The sequence below is a fragment of the Hyla sarda genome, chromosome 5, assembly GCF_029499605.1.
Source record: "Hyla sarda isolate aHylSar1 chromosome 5, aHylSar1.hap1, whole genome shotgun sequence".
Lineage (NCBI taxonomy): Eukaryota > Metazoa > Chordata > Amphibia > Anura > Hylidae > Hyla > Hyla sarda.
Genome location: NC_079193.1, coordinates 358,036,373 through 358,059,008, shown reverse-complemented (window position 1 = coordinate 358,059,008; position 22,636 = coordinate 358,036,373). Strand labels below are relative to the sequence as shown.

General features: G+C 42.6%; 1 protein-coding gene across 1 annotated transcript in view; it reads left to right on the top strand.

Moving 5' to 3' along the window:
* Positions 1–14,682, top strand: part of FAM83A (family with sequence similarity 83 member A) — a 64,498-nt gene extending 49,816 nt beyond the window's left edge. The window contains exon 4 of the mRNA XM_056522713.1: positions 13,254–14,682. Coding sequence (XP_056378688.1) covers positions 13,254–13,803 — 550 coding nt within the window. The 3' untranslated portion in view covers positions 13,804–14,682. The remainder of the gene's footprint in view (positions 1–13,253) is intronic.
* Positions 14,683–22,636: the final 7,954 nt, after the last annotated feature.

Here is a 22,636-nt window from a genome sequence, read left to right as displayed (position 1 = left end):
TGACAGGACATATACCCCAGGGCTGATCTGCCTATGAAATGTGGAATGAGCGTCAGCTCTGCAGCCATATGTTCAGCTCGCTGGGAAACGCTCACATGACATATATGAGGATGGACATGCCAAGGAGATATCACAATGAGGGAGGGTCCAATCACTCGCTTGCGCTTGTCTCCAGCTTGACACCTCAATTATACTGTCAAAACAAAGAGAGCTGACGGGTTGTGTGAACGATGGGAAAAAATCCTTTATAATAGAGCATTTCAAGGGAAGGGATTATGGGGAGGCGGCCCGTAAACACTTGGCGGCTTCTGTATGTTGAATCGTATAGCGAGGGACGTAACTTCAGGGGGTGCAGAGGAGAGGGTCATTCCAAGGCCTCTCTGCTCCATAGTACTGTGGTCCCTCAAGTTACAATATTAATTGTTTCCTGGACCAATATTGTATGTTGAGACCATTGTATGTTGAGACTATGGGGGGGATTTATCAGAGCTGTCTATGTCCGGCATCAATATAGACCAAACTACAGAGTGTTTGGCTGGTCTATTGTGCGCCTAATTTATCCAAAGGCCTGACGCTCTTGATAAATTCTGCGCACAGACTTCGGGATCTATGCTTTAGACTGTATTTAAACCTGCCCCAACATGGTCTGACATTTCGGCGCACTTTCAGCCGATGCGACTTGTCGCTGAAAAGTCACTATTGATAAATTCAGCACCAATGCATTTTTCTGTCTAAAATAGACTAGAATGCACTAAAATAGACTAGAATGCATCATGTACTAAAAATCCTCTAAAGAAAAAGTCGCAGAAAAGTTGCACATATTTAGACTGCGACTTTCTGTGCGACAAATTTAGACAGGAAAAACCAGTGTAAATCCTTTAATAAATATCCCCCCTATAACTCTATGGAAACCTGGCAATTGGTTCTGAAGCCACCAAAGTGTCATCCAAAAATAGGAGAAAGTGAGGATTAAAGAAAAATTTGTATAAAACTAATAGATAGAAATCAAGTCCTTACATATAAGTAGATAACTACCGTATATACTCGAGTATAAGCCGACCCGAATATAAGCCGAGACCCCTAATTTTACCCCAAAAACCCAGGAAAAAGTTATTGACTCAACTATAAGCCTAAGGTGGGAAATACATCATCACCGCCTGTTAATCCCTTCATCAGTGGTCTTCAACATCTGCGGACCACCAGATGTTGCAAAACTACAACTCCCAGCATGCCCGGACAGCCGATGGCTGTCCGGGCATGCTGGGAGTTGTAGTTTTGAAACCTCTGGAGGTCCGCAGGTTGAAGACCACTGCGGCCTTCATTATCATCCAGACCCCCCTTTAGTTTTCTACTCACCTCCCCTCGGTGGGAAGGAAGGTGCGCTGGTCCGGGCCATCTATGCTGCAGGGACCATCCTGTGGAGAGGGTTTGTCGTTCATCTTCACCGGGAGGCCCCCTTCTCCGCTCCGGGCCGGCCCCGGGACGTTAATGCGCAGGGACGTCACAGACCAGCTCACCCTTCCTTCCCACCGAGGGGAGGTGAGTAGAAAACTAAAGGGGGTCTGGATGATGACGAAGGCCGCAGTAGTCTACAACCTGCGGACCTCCAGATGTTTCAAAACTACAACTCCCAGCATACCGATGGCTTTCCAGGCATGCTGGGAGCTGTAGTTTTGCAACATCTGGAGGTCCGCCGGTTGAAGACCACTGAGAAGGGATTGACAGGCGGAGAGTTCACTTGAGTATAAGCCGAGGGGGGCGTTTTCAGCACCAAAAATCGTGATGAAAAACTAGGCTTATACTCGAGTATATATGGTAATAGATATGAAGCAAGTCCTTACATATAAGTAGATAACTAATAGATATAAAGCAAGTCCTTACATATAAGTAGATAACTAATAGATATAAATCAAGTCCTTACATATAAGTAGATAACTAATAGATATAAATCAAGTCCTTACATATAAGTAGATAACTAATAGATTTAAAGCAAGTCCTTACATATAAGTAGATAACTAATAGATATAAATCAAGTCCTTACATATAAGTAGATAACTAATAGATATAAAGCAAGTCCTTACATATAAGTAGATAACTAATAGATATAAAGCAAGTCCTTACATATAAGTAGATAACTAATAGATATAAAGCAAGTCCTTACATATAAGTAGATAACTAATAGATATAAAGCAAGTCCTTACATATAAGTAGATAACTAATAGATATAAATCAAGTCCTTACATATAAGTAGATAACTAATAGATATAAATCAAGTCCTTACATATAAGTAGATAACTAATAGATATAAATCAAGTCCTTACATATAAGTAGATAACTAATAGATATAAAGCAAGTCCTTACATATAAGTAGATAACTAATAGATATAAATCAAGTCCTTACATATAAGTAAGAAAGATCTGCTGGGAGCTGTAATCACTGTCTATGTAGAGGACAGGAGCTTCTTCAGGGTCCTGTACAGTACACACAGTGTCCTAAAAAAGTAACATGGTAACCTGGTGTCCAAAGTTGCAGCTAACCCTGGGACAGGTAAAGAGAATTACAGAACATGTAATACCTCACTGTACTGTATGGGGCGCTACCAGACACCAGTCAGTGCATGCACTTCAGTAATACAGGGGTTTTACCAGTGAAATGTCCATTCTGATTGGTCAGATCTTCCAGCCATTGACACATTTTGTAGATCTGGTCTGTCTGTAGCATTGTACGGTGAGTCTGGTTTCAAGTTATAATGGTCCAGAAAAGACTGAAAATATTGTAGCCTGAGGCCAGTTGAGGGACCACTGTACTGTAGTTAGTATACATTGGGAACCAGGAGCTTTATGTTACGCTATTGTGTATGGTTAGTTACTATCGTAAGTTACTATAGGTAAAAGAACCAAACCCACATGTAGCAGTGCTCTCATAGTGCGAGTTGTAGTTTCACCACAGCTGTGGAAGGAAGGGGCAAAACTGCATTAGTTTTGGGTCATTGTTTTAATTTGAGCTCTCTCTCTTTTTTTTCATAAAAAACTGACACCATGGACCTATGTCCATAGGTTACATCTGATATTGCAGCATCTAAGTAAATTGTAGAGAACTGCAATACCAGATGTGGTGACAAGGGGGTGCAAGGAATCCTTATCACTTTGTGACACCAGGGCACCGTTAGCCTATACACGATCCGAGGTGGAGACAGCTTCTCCTGGGCCAGACACGGGGGTAAGAAACACACTGACCTCGGGATACGGATAACTGCCTTTTACTGAGCAGGTGCAGATGGTATTAGACACAGTTCAGAGTAGAAGGGATGCACTGTAACTTTTGGGAGCTCTGTTGCTTTGCTGGGACTTATGGTGCTTTTCATCCACTTGATTGATATAGACTTTAGACTGGAAGATATGCCGCACTGACTAGGGTCCATTTACTATCACCGCCAGGGCTTGACTCACCGCTGTATGGGGGTACACTGGCAGAATGGCGGGGCTGACTTGAGAAGAGATTTTCTTAGGCTTCCCTCAGGATTTCACCACCTGCAGAACCACTCCTTTATTGGGGGTGTCTTGCTAATTGCCTATAATTTCCACCTGTTGTCTGTTCCATTTGCACAACAGCATGTGAAATTGATTGTCAAGTGTTCCCTGAATTGATTGTTTAAATGTTCCCTTTATTTTTTTGAGCAGCGTAAAATGATGGAAAAAATTCTAAACTGTACAAGTTGCTTCAGAAAGAAGATATGAAGAACTTTCCCCAGACGACACAACAAAAATCTGTGTATAACAAACTAATACAGCGAATCCTCTCTTATGACCCCCTCTTCAACAAGACCACCCTAAGACAGATTTTGTGTGACCCAATTTTCAGCCCATAATTCACTATGCATTGTTGGCCAAGGGCATCTGTACCATAATGGCAGACCATTCAGCTCTTATGGGGCCCTTGGAGAGAGGGGGCCCCATCCTGGTTGATCCCATTCCTTTTTCTATTGATAACATACTGTGCAGAACTCCTCTCTCCAGGGAACTGCATTGTCAGCAAATAAATGGAGGGGGGGGGGGTGATAGACCAATGGACCATGGGGAGGAAAGGGAAAATATACACCAGGCCCTTCTGTGCCATTGGACATTGTTTTTAAAGGGAATCTTCTGTAATATGGACTATAGGTGTTATATATGACAGTGTTATCTGGCTACTATATGGTGGCATTATATGTGTTATATATAACAGTATTATCTGGGTACCATATGGTGGTATTATCTATGTTATGTATGACAGTAATATCTGGGCACTATATGGTGGTATTATATGTGTTATATATAACAGTATTATCTGGCTACTATATGGTGGTATTATATGTGTTATATATAACAGTATTATCTGGCTACTATGTGGTGGTATTATATGTGTTATATATAACAGTATTATATGGGTACTATATGGTGGTATTATCTATGTTATGTATGACAGTAATATATGGGCACTATATGGTGGTATTATATGTGTTATATACAGTGGGCAAAAAAGTATTTAGTCAGCCACCAATTGTGCAAATTCTCCCACTTGAAAAGATGAGAGGCCTGTAATTTTCATCATATGGGTACTATATGGTGGTATGATGTGTGTTATATATAACAGTATTATATGGGTACTATATGGTGGTATTATGTGTGTTATATATGACAGTATTATATGGGTACTATATGGTGGTATGATGTGTGTTATATATGACAGTATTATATGGGTACTATATGGTGGTATGATGTGTGTTATATATGACAGTATTATATAGGTACTATATGGTGGTATGATGTGTGTTATATATGACAGTATTATATGGGTACTATATGGTGGTATGATGTGTGTTATATATGACAGTATTATATGGGTACTATATGGTGGTATGATGTGTGTTATATATGACAGTATTATATGGGTACTATATGGTGGTATGATGTGTGTTATATATGACAGTATTATATGGGTACTATATGGTGGTATTATGTGTGTTATATATGACAGTATTGTATGGGTACTATATGGTGGTATTATGTGTGTTATATATGACAGTATTATATGGGTACTATATGGTGGTATGATGTGTGTTATATATGACAGTATTATATGGGTACTATATGGTGGTATTATGTGTGTTATATATGACAGTATTATATGGGTACTGTATGGTGGTATTATGTGTGTTATATATGACAGTATTATATGGGTACTGTATGGTGGTATTATGTGTGTTATATATGACAGTATTATATGGGTACTGTATGGTGGTATTATGTGTGTTATATATGACAGTATTATATGGGTACTATATGGTGGTATTATGTGTGTTCTATATGACAGTATTATATGGGTACTATATGGTGGTATTATGTGTGTTCTATATGACAGTATTATATGGGTACTATATGGTGGTATTATGTGTGTTCTATATGACAGTATTATATGGGTACTATATGGTGGTATTATGTGTGTTATATATGACAGTATTATATGGGTACTATATGGTGGTATGATGTGTGTTATATATGACAGTATTATATGGGTACTATATGGTGGTATGATGTGTGTTATATATGACAGTATTATATGGGTACTATATGGTGGTATGATGTGTGTTATATATGACAGTATTATATGGGTACTGTATGGTGGTATGATGTGTGTTATATATGACAGTATTATATGGGTACTGTATGGTGGTATGATGTGTGTTATATATGACAGTATTATATGGGTACTGTATGGTGGTATGATGTGTGTTATATATGACAGTATTATATGGGTACTATATGGTGGTATTATGTGTGTTATATATGACAGTATTGTATGGGTACTATATGGTGGTATTATGTGTGTTATATATGACAGTATTATATGGGTACTATATGGTGGTATGATGTGTGTTATATATGACAGTATTATATGGGTACTATATGGTGGTATTATGTGTGTTATATATGACAGTATTATATGGGTACTATATGGTGGTATTATGTGTGTTATATATGACAGTATTATATGGGTACTATATGGTGGTATTATGTGTGTTATATATGACAGTATTATATGGGTACTGTATGGTGGTATTATGTGTGTTATATATGACAGTATTATATGGGTACTATATGGTGGTATTATGTGTGTTCTATATGACAGTATTATATGGGTACTATATGGTGGTATGATGTGTGTTATATATGACAGTATTATATGGGTACTATATGGTGGTATTATGTGTGTTATATATGACAGTATTATATGGGTACTATATGGTGGTATTATGTGTGTTATATATGACAGTATTATCTGGGTACTGGATATTATATAAGCTGAATTATGAGAAGCAAATGGAGGGTCCTAATTTCTTGTCCATTATTTATAAAACCCTCCCTGCTCCTGGGCCACATGTTATCCTGTACAATATGGATCCTACTTTAAGTCATGTTTACACGTTTCAGTGTATTAGCAATACCGCAATTAATTATAGCATGTGTTTTGGATGTTTCTTTGGTGCAAATGTCCTAAATCGTGGTATAAATTATGCGTTTTACTACAATTCTAATTCTAATAATAATTGTAATTTTTACAACCATTTTGGTCATTTGTGGCAAACACTAATATGGTAATTAGTTACGGCACCGCTACTTAGCAGCAACATGTGAACACGGCCTAATACATTATTCCTTTTCACACCTTTTATGCCTAATACCAATTTATCTAAATTTTCTGCAGCTAATTGTTCTCTATGATGTGTTGATTAATTCTTTCTTTTTCCTAAATGTTTGTGATTTATTTACGATCCCCTTGACACGAGAAGGTATTATATTGGCTGGCGTCCATTTAAAGCAATGTGCAGCTTGGCAGAGACTCCGGTGGTATGTGCCAGGGCTGGGTGTAGGCTCTGCAGCTGGCATGGTTATCCATCATTATTACATGAATCCTCCATTAATTTATAGGTACAGGTGTATGGCGTGCACACGAGTACGTGCTATCAATATGTTCCCTTCATTCACTAGATCCTGTGAAGTGCTTTTCATCGCCTCCATGGGGGGTATTTTATAGATATGTGGAGGCCCAGTATGCGAGATGTTGCCCTGTACCCTTGCTGTCCTGTCAGGCAGCCTCCTTCAGTGTCCCCAGGGCCCCTTGCACCTGTTTCCCCCTTGTACATATGTTCTGCAGTGTATTGTATTGTATTATAAAATGTGTTGTATCTTTAAGAGTTATGTCATGTGATTGTTACCCAGGAGGTACCAGTAACCAGGTGATCCCAAGAGTGACCTATGGGCTCCCTGCTAGTCTCCCCCATATAAGCCCTGGGTGGAGCTTCTCTCTCTCTTCCTGCTGAGGTCCAGTGCAGTCTTGTCTAGTGTGTGTGTCCAGAGTGTTGGAGACCTCAAAGTCCAGTCCTGCAGCCGCCATCAAGTCAAGTAAGATAAAGTCACCGCTTTATGAGTCAAGTCAAGTCAGTCCCTGTCATCTGTCAAGTCAGCGTGGTCTGCATTCAATTGTCCAGTCCTACTACAAGTCCCAGCAAGCCCTTAAGGTCTCTGTGTCCCTGGTCACCTCCTTGGGCCCTGGCTGAACTGTATAGACTTTACCATCTGTCTACCCTCAGTAAAGCTACGGTTGTCTGTAATTTGGCGTCAGAGTCATTATTGCCCCCGTGCCTAGCCCGGGATCCACTGGTATACCTTCGGGTGGTTATAGGCTAAACCATGCCCTGGCATCACGAATAGAAGGGGTTAATGCCCTCTGCACCTAGGGTAACAACATCTGCCCTTTGTATCACACCCTCTACCACAGAAGTAAAGGAATGTTTTTGATTTGATTTTGAATCTGTTGCAAAACTACAACTGCCAGTATGCCAGGACAACCAAAGGCTTAATGGGGGCCCATTAGCTTGCAGTGTAATGGATGCCCTGTAACTGGCACTGGTATAAATGCCCTGTGGCTGGCACTGTTATGAGGGCCTTATGACTGACGCTGTAATGGGTGCCTTGTGGCTGGCACTGTTATGAGGGCCCTAAGGCTGACACTGTTATGAGGCCCTGTGGCTGGTGCTGTAATGGGGGCCCTGTGGCTGCCACTGTAATGGAGGTACAATGGCAGGTGCTGAAATGGAGGCCCATAAGCTGTTAGTGTAATGGACGCCATGTGGCTAGCTCTGTAATAAATGCCATGTGGCTGACACTGTAATGGGGGCCTTGTGGCTGACACTGTAATGGGGGCCTTGTGGCTGGCACTGTAATGGGGGGCCCAATGGTTGATGATGTAATGGGGGGGTCATGTGACTAGCGCTGTAATAGGTGCCCTGTGGCTGATGCTATAATGGAGGTGATGTGGCTAGCGCCGTACTGGATGCCTATGGCTGGTGATGTAATGGGGACCGTGTGGCAGGTTCTGTAATGGGGGTCTGTGAGTGGCACTTCCTCATTCACTCCCTCATTCACTCCCCATTACCCATAGCGGTGTACATGCTGTCAAAGTCACAATGTTTTGCACAAAAATGGCTATTTTTGAGCAAACTCACCATTGTTGTGCGCAGTGCACCATGGGGGCGGCTTAGTATATGACGCTGTGGTGACCCACGGTGTATGGCGGGACCACAGGGTGTAGCGGTGTGAGTTGTAGGGTCGGATGGTATTAACCCCGGGGCAAGATGTTGTTAACCCCTAGTGTTCGTGACGCCAGGATGTGGTTGTATGGTGTGGGCACCACCGACAACCAACCCAAAACGGCCTATAAATGAGTCCAAAGCAGGGTTTGATGCAACTGGAACTTTTCTGAAGGAGGCAGTATAACAATCTTTACAAATAGCCAACTTCCATAGAGGGGACCAGGACACAGGGAACCTCTCAGGCTTGCTTGGACTTGTAGTTGCAGTAATAATAATGATTCAAGCCACGGTGCTACTGTTATGACTTTGGTAGGGACAGTAGAGACTTGACCTGTAAACATAGATGAGACTTACAGATTAGATGTGGCTGCAGACGTGTAGGCTTTGGCCTAGTTGTTCTGGATTTGACTTGTACAGGACTTGTGCTTGCTTTAGTGTCCAGGAGGTAAGAGAAAGAGCCATGCCATGATTAAGAGCTTAGTCTCGAAACGCGTCGGCTTTCCCCCACGTTTTTAATGTGACATGTCACATATTTTTGTATCCCTGCACTTGCTATTTTAACGGACCTAATAAAGGTTAAGTTTTAGTTCTCATTCGCACCTGGAAGCTGGATCCCACTTCATCACTTTGATCCATTATCATTTTAATCGTATGGACCTACGGAATAAAGAGAAGGTGTCATTTTTACCGAAAAATGCACTGTGTAGAAACGGAAGCCCCCAAAAGTTACAAAATGAAATTTTTTCTTCAAATTTTGTCGCACAATGAATTTTTTTCCCTTTTCACCGTGGATTTTTGGGTAAAATGACTAATGTCACTGCAAAGTAGAATTGGTGTCGGAAAAAATAAGCCATAATATGAGATTTTATGTGCAAAATTGAAGGCGTTATGATTTTTAGAAGGTGATGAGGAAAAAATGAAAATGCAAAAACGGAAAAACCCTGCGTCCTTAAGGGGCCGACAACCAACCCAAAACGGCCTATAAATGAGTCCAAAGGAGGGTTTGATGCAACTGGAACTTTACTGAAGGAGTCAGTATAACAGTCTTTACAAATAGCCAACTTCCCCAGAGGGGACCAGGACACAGGGAACCTCTCAGGCTTGCTTGGACTTGTAGTTGCAGTAATAATAATGATTAAGGCCACTGTGCTACTGTTATGACTTTGGTAGGGACAGTAGAGACTTGACCTGTAAACATAGATGAGACTTACAGATTAGATGTGGCTGCAGACTTGTAGGCTTTGGCCTAGTTGTTCTGGATTTGACTTGTACAGGACTTGTGCTTGTTTTAGTGTTCAGGACGTAAGAGAAAGAGCCAAGAGACTACAGCCCTTTATATATCAGGGGGCTGGACTAAAGCCCATTGGTAGCTGGTTGCCTATGGTTACCTGGGCCTCTGGAACTCTGGATATCAAGTGAAAACATATCACATGACCATGTCACATGACCTTAGGAAGGTCCTATACAGTGTAAACATCCTAATAACCTTTGTACATAGCTTCTATTCACTGTACAATACATATAATAAATGTACATAATTAATATACAATAAAATACCCTAATAATGACCTAGGGGGATCCTGCAGGAGAGCCCTGAGGACTTGAGGGACTCTACCTGAGAGGACTTTAGGACTGTACCGGGACACGACAAAGCCAATTGTGTGTTTTTTTTGTTTTTTTTTTATACATATGCAGCACACAAATAATAACAATAAAAACCTATATACAGTATGTATTCTCTTAATACTTGCAAGCTATACAATACATGTAAAGCAAAATTAAGTAGTCAAACTATAATGGTGGAATGACATTTTCTGCATGTTGTAAAAAAATGTTTTTATATAAACACAGAATTTCAAAGACGGAAAGAAATGTACAAAAAGAAAATGTAACCTGAAGCACAAAAAAACAGAAGACCTCTTAGAACAACGTGACAGAAAAACAATAAAAATAGAAAGTTTCTTAGAAAGAAGTGAGATAAAACAAGAGAACTGGTTAAAATGAGCTACATCAGATACATGGCATTAATATAAAGAAAGCCCCCCAACTCATAACCTCCATGTTGGGTGGGTGCACCGGTGAGACTGGTGCCAAGATTCTGGCTTTATTCTGAGTTTTGCCTCCTCTCCTGTAGGTAGTTCTGGTGTTTATTTCTTGAAGTTGAACGTTTCCCATTATTTCATTGTACTATACTGACATTGTGTTTACCCCCAAGGGTAAATAAATGTAAGAGGCGGCTAAAGTGTTGATAAGATTATCCCTATCTCCGTCCCTGTTTCTACACGTTGATAATTACCCGGCCATGACAGGACTATGTTGTGCTTTGACTTTTACATTCTTGTGTCAATACTCAGCATACATATAAAGGTCATTGGGGAGGGGGCCAATGTCAAAACTGCACAGGGATGTTTTTTTTTATTTGTTTTGTTTCCTCTTCCTTCTCGTCCATTTTGTTTCAAGCGGTAATATGTGATAGCTCCGAGCAGATACTAAACAATTGGAATCCATCGCTCCATATGCGAATCCAGAGGGGGGCGTAATAGCAGTCACACCCAGGACCTGGTGCTCGAAGGGGCATTAGCAAGTTATTCCGAAGCACAATTTAATTATATTACAGCTTTTATGTTATAAAACGGGCTGTCCCACCATTAAGACTTATCTACAGGTGCAAATCATAGAATAACTGAGTATACAAAAAAGAAGATTGCAGCAGCGCTCTTGGTCAAAAAATTGAGGCTCTTAGTGCACTTTTTTGATCAAAAACGTGTCCCCCATCCACCACGGGGAGGTGGCCTCATTCAGGATGGGACCCTAACACACATTCTGAGCCTAACACTCAGATACCAACTCACCTCTGCTGGGCATATAGCCTCTGACTGGGTGACATGCTGGATCCATATACAATTTAAAACACCACTTGGGAGAAAGGGGGAGGGGTGCACAGCTAAAGAGGGTGCCATTCCCCCTGTGTAGTAAATACAAGCAAAAAGAAAATTAGCCAGCACAACAACCTAATACACGGGTGCACACTGCTGTGGCAAATACAGAGTATACAAAAAAGAAGATTGCAGCAGCACTCTTGGTCAAAAAATTGAGGCTCTTAGCGCACTTTTTTGATCAAAAACGTGTCCCCCATCCGTGGTAAAACCACGGTTTTAGGTCCGTCAGAAAACTGTATACGGAGCAAAAATGAGACAACCGGAGTCAGCGTTTGACTCTGGTTGGCTCATTGAAATGAATGGGGTTCGGGCCGGATCCGTCTGTGATACGGGAGCGGCCGATTTTTGCCCCTCCCAACCGGATCCAGCAACCATACACTACAATCGTAGTGTGAAAGCACCCTTAGTCATAACGGGACATAATTGATGCTAAAGGATGGTAAAAAAACCCAATTGACATGAATTTTTTGATGACCGTTTTATTGACTTTCTGACGGGGGTTCATGACAGGAGTTTTTTCAGGAACATAACAGTACTGTGAAAGGGACCTTAGACATCTTGCTATGCATGCCATTTGTTGGATATTCCTTTCTGTACCCACAAGATAGGGGATAGGTGTTTGATCACGGGGAGTCTGACCCTGCTCCCACAATCCTGAGTGTCCGTTCAAAACAGGGCAGCAGTTTTACATATGCACCGCCATGCCATTCATTGTCTATGGAGCTTCCAGAGATAGCCAAACATGCAGCTACCCCTATTTTTTTTAAATTGCAGGGCATCCAAAGGGTCTGAACCCACTACCCCTGAAATGTTCATCTTCAGTCCTGTGGATAGAAGATAAGTCTTAAAGATGGGACAACTCCTTAAAGTGTTTTGAATTATACAACATTATAGCTTGTTCTTCCCCTAAGACCGGTTTCACAGGAGTATTCTATAGGTGTATTTTCGCTTCCATATTACGGCTGCAAGTCTATTGACCCGAACTAATAGGCAACAAAAACGGGTATAATGACTAATGATCTACTACAAAGAGTACAGCTATCAGATAAACGTTCATTCTGTCTACAGCTACTTCTCCTGACCCTTATCATTTTAAAGTCTCAGCGCGTATGCGCTGACGTACAAAACAGCTGTTGCCTCGTGAACGTTGTGGCTACAGAAGAATTACCCACGGATGGATGTGGTGAATCCCACCTATCTTTCTTTACAACAGTTTCATTTGTGCATCTCCAAAATGTAGAACACCACCGGTCCTTTATAACCAAAGGACATCATGCAGTCAGTATGGACTCGGTTGCAGCATAGTTACTTCCCTCCCATTTGCCCGCCGCTGTGAAGAATCGCTATTTTTTCTATGCCATGCCCCGTTATTACTGCATAGCTCTGAGACTTCTATGAATCTAAACACTGCATGCTTTGCTCTTTCGGTTTACCGATTGGTGGTGTGATCTTAGGAGTCTGACCGCCACCGATCATAACTCCTGACATGTCACGAGTTTAGAAAACTTACAGGTATCTAAACAGGTATCTTTACAGTCACGTGTAAAGTAACATCATGATTTCATGACTTTTGCCAAATAACAAACTCAGCTTTCAATTTTACATGTTCCAAAAATAGGACAAAAACAACCAAAGGTTCACCAAATTTTGACACTAACAATGTCTCCTTTTGTGTTTCCAGCTTCACTTGGCTTTCCGGGCAGGTTCATAGAAACTTTTTGACCAAGTTTACTGGAGAGGTGGTTGAGTTATTCGATGAAGAGTTCAGACATCTCTACGCGTCATCCAAACCGGTGATGGGGTTAACGTCTCCGGCACCAATGAAGCCAGTGTTGAGAAGAGAGGACAGTGTCAAGAGTGCCATGACGGACAGCAGCACCCAGGAGAGTGCAAACACCACCTCTGACCTTCTGAGCGGCTCCCCAGCTACCAGTATCTCCCAACTTTCCCAGTGCCCTTCATCTCCTCCTACCCCAACTCCAGCTCAGTCTCCGCTTCAGAGGATGAACTCCTTTCACGGATACTCCGTCTTGAGGTCACCTCCACCCCAAACCAGCTACCCAGTGAACTATTTCCAAAGGAATTATCCGTCAGAAAACTCCACACACTCTGCACATCCCTTCAACAACAACAACATTTACCGCTCCATGAGAACCCATAGAGAAGACTCAACCCCACTATCAAGGTTCACCCAAGGATGGAGCTTATTCTCTAAGCCAACAATTACTTAAATAAGACTTAAAATAGAATTTACTGCAAAATTGGCCAAAATTACAATTACATCGTATTCGTAGGATAATTTACTCTTCACTGTTTTCACATAGGAAAACATTCGGTATCTTTGGACTGTTGACCAAAATCTTGTAGGATGTCAAGTGAGGTCAAGAATTTTTTTGGAATCATAGGCCGTACATTGTTTAACACCTGTTAAGGGTTATCAAGTGGCTTCAGTTTGGGTTGCACCAGAATTGAGTGATAGTATAATGCAATTTGACTTTGTTTGGACGACCACCAATACTTTCAACAGAGACGAGATCGGTCAATCGTCTGCTCACCCTAGGGGTTAGCCAGACTATATACACAAATGAGGGTCATATATCAGGTTTATTATACCTGTTTAGTAAAGTAAAGCTGGCATTGATTGTTGAACATCATCTTATGAAGGTCTGCATCTCTTTTAGACAAAATGACTACATGTTCTCTGCCACATTACATTTTAGGGATGAACTTCTTCAGTCGAGACCTGACATGCTTCAGTATGGTGGGCTACAATATGGTGGGCATGGTTCAATATGGTGGGCTACCAAAAAATATGGTGGTCTTAAAAGAATACATATCTAGCAGAATCGGCAACTTGTGAAGGGGCAGCCTATCAGTCCCCCCATTGTCCATCACTGGCAGAAAAATCATGCATTAAATGTTCCAAAATGCATGATCACTTGTCCCTCTAGAACATTGGTTTCCAATCTGTGGACCTCTAGCTGTTGTAAAACTACAACTTCCAGCATGCTCGGACAGCCACTGGGAGTTGTTATTTTGCCACACATGGAGGACCACACTTTGGAGACCACTGCTTTAGATAAATATGCATGCTCATATGATCTGACCATTCATGTTATGGGGGAATGCTGCAAACAGCTGTCTGTGCATGCTGTGAGTTGTACTTTTGCAACAGCTTAGGATACGAAGCTATAAAGACCCCCCCCCCCCCCCCAGCTGCCCCGTAAGTAGTCCCCTGGGTAAGGACTGATACTTACCGGGTCCCGTTGCTCCGGCAGCGATCCTGTCCCCTCATTTTGATTGATGCCATCTACTTAGGGAGAAGAGCGATGACGCAGGCCGTCAATGAAGACAAGGAGGCAGGATTACAGCCGAAACGACGGGACCTGGTAAGTATAAGTCCCTGCCCAGGGGACTACTTACGGGGCAGCCGGGGGGGGGGGGGGGGGGGGACTTTATAACTTCAACATCCCTGGGGGTAAAAATGCCCTCTGGGGATAGTGAGGATACAGATTTTAGCACATATAACGCATTGTCAAGCATTATATTTGCTAAAATCTGCTGATTGGTTCCTTTTAAAGGGGTACTCCAGTGGAAAACAATGTTTTATAAATCAACTGGTGCCAGAAAGTTAAACAGATCTGTAAATTACTTCTATTAAAAAATCTTAATCCTTCCAGTACTTATCAGCTGCTGTATGTTCCAGAGAAAGTTGTGTAGTTCTTTCCAGTCTGACCACAGTGCTCTCTGCTGACACCTCTGTCTATGTCAGGAACTGTTCAGAGCAGCAGAGTATTGCTATGGGGATTTGCTCCTGCTCTGGACAGTTCCTGACACGAACAGAGGTGTCAGCAGAGAGCACTGTGGTCAGACAGAAAGGAAATTCAAAAAGAAAAGAACTTCCTGTGGAGCATACAGCAGCTGATAAGTACTGGAAGGATTAAGATTTTTAAATAGAAGTAATTTACAAATCTGTTTAACTTTCTGGCACCAGTTTATTTTAAAAAAAATCCTCTGGAGTACCCCTTTAAAGGGGTTATCCAGAATTAGAGAAACAGAGCAGATTTCTTTTTCCAAAAACAGCACCACACTTGTCCTCAGGTTGTGTATGACATTGCAGCTTGGCTCCACTGAAGTGATTGGAGCCAAGTTGTAATACCACACACAACCTCAGGACAGGTGTGGTGCAGTTTTTGGAAGTAGCCAGCTATGTTTTTCTTTTCCTGGATAACCCCTTTAAGCAATGCACAGTGTCAATTGAAATCAGCGTGCTGTCTGTGTAATGCTCGGACATGTTGAGTCCTGAATCAAGATGGTCAAGGGGAGGCATACACATAATGTACATCATGTTAGCATCTCACTTCCGGTATGTGGCTTTCTCAAAAATTGGTGGTCCTGCACCTTGAGTATGAATGGATCAGTCTGGACATGAATGTCGATAGCCTTCTGCCGGTTACCTAGTTATAACATAGTCATCTCATTGATAGACCAGAAGTGTTATCCTCTTCCATAATAAATACATTAGGCAGCTATAGAGGATATTATTTTTCTCATGACACAGTATATGGAATAATATAGAATAAAGAAAATAAAATGTAAAATAAAATTTAAGATATCACTGAAATATATCCTCTGCACTGATGGGACTGCCTGTAAATAAGAATAATAAACTGAATATAATGAACATGTATTTGCTGTGATTGATTTGTCTTTCTTTAAAAAGTTACTGATCTTATTCATAAACCTATATAAAGAGATGACGCAGAGCTGAGTATGCTAGATGTGGTAAAGTGCCGCACACCTACTACAGCCCTCCTTAGGGACAGGGAGCATCTGTGGGAACCCCTCATGCTCGTGATCTGTGACAAGGCTGTGGACCTACATGGCCCAGCCTGCCCACCGATGTCCCACTAGGCCAGAGCATTTCAAACCTTTCATGTTGGTAACCCCCTTTTTTGGCATGCATAGTTTGGTGACATAGCCCCGCCATACCCCCAATTGCATGTATCAGGTTGCATGTACTACGACAAACAAGTGATTACAGTATCAGTATAACAAATGTGGCTGCTATCCCCTGTGCCATTGCATTCCCCCCCCCCTCATCACCCCCATCCCATTTCATTCCCCCTCATCACCTCCATCCAATTTCATTCCCTCTCATCACCTCCATCCAATTTCATTCCCCCTCATCACCTCCATCCAATTTCATTCCCTCTCATCACCTCCATCCAATTTCATTCCCCCTCATCACCTCCATCCAATTTCATTCCCTCTCATCACCCCCATCCCATTTCATTCCCCCCTCATCACCCCCATCCCATTTCATTTCCCCTCATCACCCCCATCCCATTTCATTCCCCCTCATCACCCCCATCCCATGTCATTCCCCCTCATCACCCCCATCCCATTTAATTCCCCCCTCATCACCCCCATCCCATTTCATTCCCCCCTCATCACCCCCATCCCATTTCATTCCCCCTCATCACCCCCATCCCATTTCATTCCCCCCTCATCCCCCCATCCCATTTCATTCCCCCTCATCACCCCCATCCCATGTCATTCCCCCTCATCAACCCCATCCCATTTCATTCCCCCCTCATCACCCCCATCCCATTTCATTCCCTCCTCATCACCCCCATCCCATTTCATTTCCCCTCATCACCCCATTCCATTTCATTCCCTCTCATCACCTCCATCCCATTTCATTCCCCCCTCATCACCCCCATCCCATTTCATTCCCCCCTCATCACCCCCATCCCATTTCATTCCCCCTCATCACCCCCATCCCATTTCATTCCCCCCTCATCCCCCCATCCCATTTCATTCACCCCTCATCACCCCCATCCCATTTCATTCACCCCTCATCACCCCCATCCCATTTCATTCACCCCTCATCACCCCCATCCCATTTCATTCCCCCTCATCACCCCATCCATTTCATTCCCCCCTCATCACCCCCATCCCATTTTATTCCCCCTCATCACCCCCATCCTATTTCCTTCCCCCTCATCACCCCATCCATTTCATTCCCCCCTCATCACCCCCATCCCATTTTATTCCCCCTCATCATCCCATCCCATTTCATTCCCCCTCATCACCCCCATCCCATTTCATTCCCCCTCATCACCCTCATCCCATTTCATTCCCCCTCATCACCCCCATCCCATTTCCTTCCCCCTCATCACCCCCATCCCATTTCATTCCCCCCTCATCACCCCCATCCCATTTCATTCCCCCTCATCTCCCACATCCCATTTCATTCCCCCTCATCTCCCCCATCCCATTTCATTCCCCCTCATAACCCCCATCCCATTTCATTCCCCCTCATTACCCCCATCCCATTTCATTCCCCCCTCATCACCCTATCCCATTTCATTCCCACCATTGATCCTCCCTTGTGCCACTTATTTTCCCTCTTGATGCCCCCCATGCCACTTTATTTCCCCCCTCGAATCCATCCATGTGCCACCTCATTCCCCCTTTTATCGCCCCTTTTGCCACTTCATTTCTCCCTCTTTGATCCCCCCTGTGCCACATCATTCCCCCCTTTAATCTGTCCTGAGCCATTTCAATCCCCTCTTTATCACCCCCCATGCCACATCATTCCCCCCTCTGATAGATAAACTGTAGATAAACTACTACATATATTGTAAAGATCAGCTCTGCTACGTCTGTACCTTTGTCGGATATGATCAGAGGTCTGTAGGTTTCACAGTATTATGGGGCAACGTGGGCCTCCCAAGGAGTCGTATAACTACAATCTCCATCCTGTCTGCCAACCTAGGGGCTTTGCCGAAAGTCAGATCCATAGAACAAATTGTTGTACCCCTGGGCTGTGTGTATACAAATCCCATCTGTCATGGTGATTAAACGCCTGACATCTATGTAAATACTCTACGTATTGTGGTCAGGCAGCTTACACTGCGATCTTTAACAAAGGCGAAAACCACAACTATAGGAACAAATCATTCATAAGAACATCAATGATGGTGCCCTAAAGTCTCTAAGCCATAGTATGTCCTTCCTGAGGATCGTACTTCCTGGCGACGTGTGGACCCTGCAGATACTGACCCAGCAGCTAAGCGGCACTTCTTGCGGAGATGATGCATCACCATGCACCAGGAGATAACGGGGATAAGCAGAGACCAGGAGTGTTTTTATTTTAAGGAGGAAAAGGACCTCTATTAGGGAGAAAAACCAAGGAATCGTTTGATGCATGTGTCTTTACAGAGGAAGAGGTTCTACGTTTGCTTTCTAAAGTGAAGACAAATAAATCACAGGGGCCTTATGGGATACACCCAAAATTATTAAAAGAGTTTAGTGGTGAGCTAGCAAAACCGTTAACAGATTTATTTAACCAATCAATGGTAACAGGAGCCATCCCGGAAGATTGGAAATTAGCAAATGTTGTGCCCATTCACAAGAAAGGTAGTAAGGAGGAATCAAGCAACTATAGGCCAGTAAGTCTGACATCAATAGTGGGGAAGTTAATGGAAACCCTACTAAAGGATAGGATTGTGGAACATCTAAAATCCCATGGATTGCAAGATGAAAAACAACTTCAGGATGGGTTTACTTCAGGAAGATCATGTCAAACAAATCTTATTGATTTTTTTGACTGGGTGACTAAAATAATAGATGACGGAGGAGCAGTAGACATCGCTTATCTAGATTTTAGTAAGGCTTTTGACACTGTCCCACATAGAAGACTTATCAATAACCTACAGTCATTGAGCTTGGACTCCAATATTGTTGAGTGGATTAGGCAGTGGCTGAGTGGCAGACAACAGAGGGTTGTAGTCAATGGAGAATATTCAGAGCAAGGTCTTGTCACTAGTGGGGCACCTCAGGGATCTGTACTGGGACCAATATTGTTTAATTTCTTCATTAGCGATATTACAGAAGGTCTTGATGGTAAGGTATGTCTTTTTGCTGATGACACAAAGATATGTAACAGGGTTGATGTTCCTGGAGGGATACACCAAATGGAAAAGGATTTAGGCAAACTAGAAGAATGGTCAGAACTCTGGCAACTGAAATTTAATGTGGATAAGTGCAAGATAATGCACCTGGGGCGTAAAAACCCTCAGGCAGAATATACATTATTTGACACAGCCCTGACCTCAGTATCTGAGGAGAGGGATTTAGGAGTAATTATTTCAGAAGATTTAAAGGTAGGAAGACAATGTAATAGAGCAGCAGGAAACGCTAGCAGAATGCTTGGATGTATAGGGAGAGGTATAAGCAGTAGAAAGAGGGAAGTGCTCATGCTGCTGTAAAGAACACTGGTGAGACCTCACTTGGAGTATTGTGCGCAGTACTGGAGGCCGTATCTCCAGAAGGATATAGATATTCTAGAGAGAGAGTTCAAAGAAGAGCTACTAAACTAGTACATGGATTGCAGGATAAGATGTCTAGGGGAGGAGTACCCCTTTAAGTCCACAGAGGAGATGATTCTGATGCCCACTCTCCATTTATACAGATTATGTACATGCCCTCTATAAATCTATTGTAAAAATTGTTTGAATCACTAGGACATTGTGACACCAATAAAATCCAATAGGTTATTTGTGATCGTCCTGTAGCATCCCGGTATGACTGTTCCAGCTACCATCCTAAGATTCAGATCCTAACCTTTGCTTTATGCATACAATGTACACCAGGTACTGCAGAGTTTTGCAAATGGATTTTTGTGCATTGTTCTCAATACATTGCATACACTGAGATCTTGCATAGTGTCAAGGGTTAACATTACTTCCATATACTGTACACAGAAGAATGATGCTTTGGTCACATGTAACTCCTAGCCAATAATTGCATAAGAAAGTCGTAGTTCAGCTTCTCTCTCCTGGGAGAAGGGGAAGGCCTGAACCTGTTAGAACTGGTCAATCTAGGCCTGGCCTTGGCAAGAGTAACATATCCTAGCCCTGCACTTACGGAGAGTTCCAGTCAGTACAATAAAGTCACACTATAAGGATAACATCTTACAATATTTCTGCCTCTGAGAGTGAGAATTTCAACCTCATAAGAGAAAAGAAGTTGAACAAGGGCCTCTCTGAATTACATTGGTCTTTTATTGCTGTACGATTGGGTCATTGTTGCCTGTCTGACACGTCAGGGAAACTTTCCTGTATGCGCCTTTCTTAGGGTACATGCACACCACGTTTTTGCAATACAGTTCCCGTATCAGGTATTTGATGAAAAACGGATTCCTCAAAACTGGACTAAACTGTATCAAAAAAATTTTAACCAGTATACAGTTAAAAACCATATACGGCTTAAAAAATGATGTCCGGTTGCATCCTTTTTTTTATTTAAAAAAATGTATACGTTTTTAACTTTTCACTCCATTGTGAATAAAGTTTCACTTGTTTGATTGAAATTCCAAGAAAAAAAAAACTGTGCAAAGTCAAAAACCGTATGGTGCAAACCGGATGGAAACGTACGCACATACAGTTCTGTACGGTTCCCATAGACTCCCATGTTTAAAAAAAACATTTACGGTTTAATACAGTTTTTCACCCGGACCAAAAAACGTGGTAGGCCATGGTTTTGGGTAGGGGGAAAAAACTGACAAAACCGTATAAGACGCAAAACGGACTAAACCGGATGCATCTTTTGGCATATGTCAACTTCACAGAAGTCACCACTGGGAGAGTACCTGGCAAGACAGTGAACCAACCTGTGAAGATCCTAAAATGTAGTTTCAGTAGTTTTGGACTAAGAACTAAAAGAACAGCTAACATTACCACCTGCATATACATCTGCTGTAGACATTACACATATCAGTACTAAAAGTGCCTAAAGATTGCTACATTTAGTAAAAGCTGATACAAACGCTCTGATTAAAGCAACAGTGACCAAATATTCATTATTGCTACTCTTAAGTAGGAATCTAACCTACCAAGCTGTTTTAAAGCATCTGTATTACCGTATTTTTTGCCGTAAAAGACGCACTTTTTCTTCCCCAAAACTGGGGGGGGGGGAGTTGGTGCGTCTTATACGCCAAATGCACACCTATCGCGGCGGTCCCTGCGGCCATCAACGGCCGGGACTCGCGTCTAATACAGGACATCACCGATTGCGGTGATGCTCTGTATTAACCCTTCAGACGCGGCGATCAAAGCTGACCGCCGCGTCTGGAGGGAAAGTCGGGCTGCTCAGTCGAGCTGTTCGGGACCGCCGCGGTGAAATCGCGGCGTCCCGAACAGCTTACAGGACACCGGGAGGGACCTTACCTGCTTCCTCGGTGTCTGCTCCGTCCCGGGATCCCCTGCATGGCCGGCGCTCTCCTTCGACGTCGTCGCACACGCCGTCCTGTCATCCAATAGGAGCGGCATGCGTAGCGACGTGATGAGTGTGACGGAGAGCGTGGATCCCAGGGAAGAAGATGTCCAGGGCGTCGGGGACACGACGGGGACGCGGCGACAGCGATGGAGCGACATCCAGGGCAGCAGTGACGGGTCCGGAGCGGCGGGGACACGTGAGTATTACCTCCTATACCAGTGGTCTCCAACCGGTGCGTCCTATAGGGCGAAAAATACGGTATATTGGATTTGCTCACGGAGTTCAGTAAAGTTTCATGGAATCTTTAGTGTCAAGAGGTCTTAGGCCCCTTTCACACTACAAAATTACTCCGTTTTAAAGATCCGTACGAAGTTCCGTCTGAAAATCAGCTGTAAAACGGTAGTTACAAAATCCTATACGGCCGTTAGAAAATCCCATTATAGTCTATGGGATGTTTCTAATAGCCGTTTCAACCCGTTATAGCCCGTTATTAACCCCTTAAGGACGCAGGGTTTTTCCGTTTTTGCATTTTCATTTTTTCCTCATCACCTTCTAAAAATCACAACCCTTTCCATTTTGAACATAAAAATCCATATGATGGCTCATTTTTTGCGCCACCAATTCTACTTTGCAGTGACAATAGTCATTTTACCCAAAAATCCGCGGCGGAACGGAAGAAAAATTCATTGTGCGACAAAATTGAAGAAAAAATGTCATTTTGTAAATTTTTTTGCGCGTACGCCATTGACCGTGCGATTTAATTAATGATATATTTTT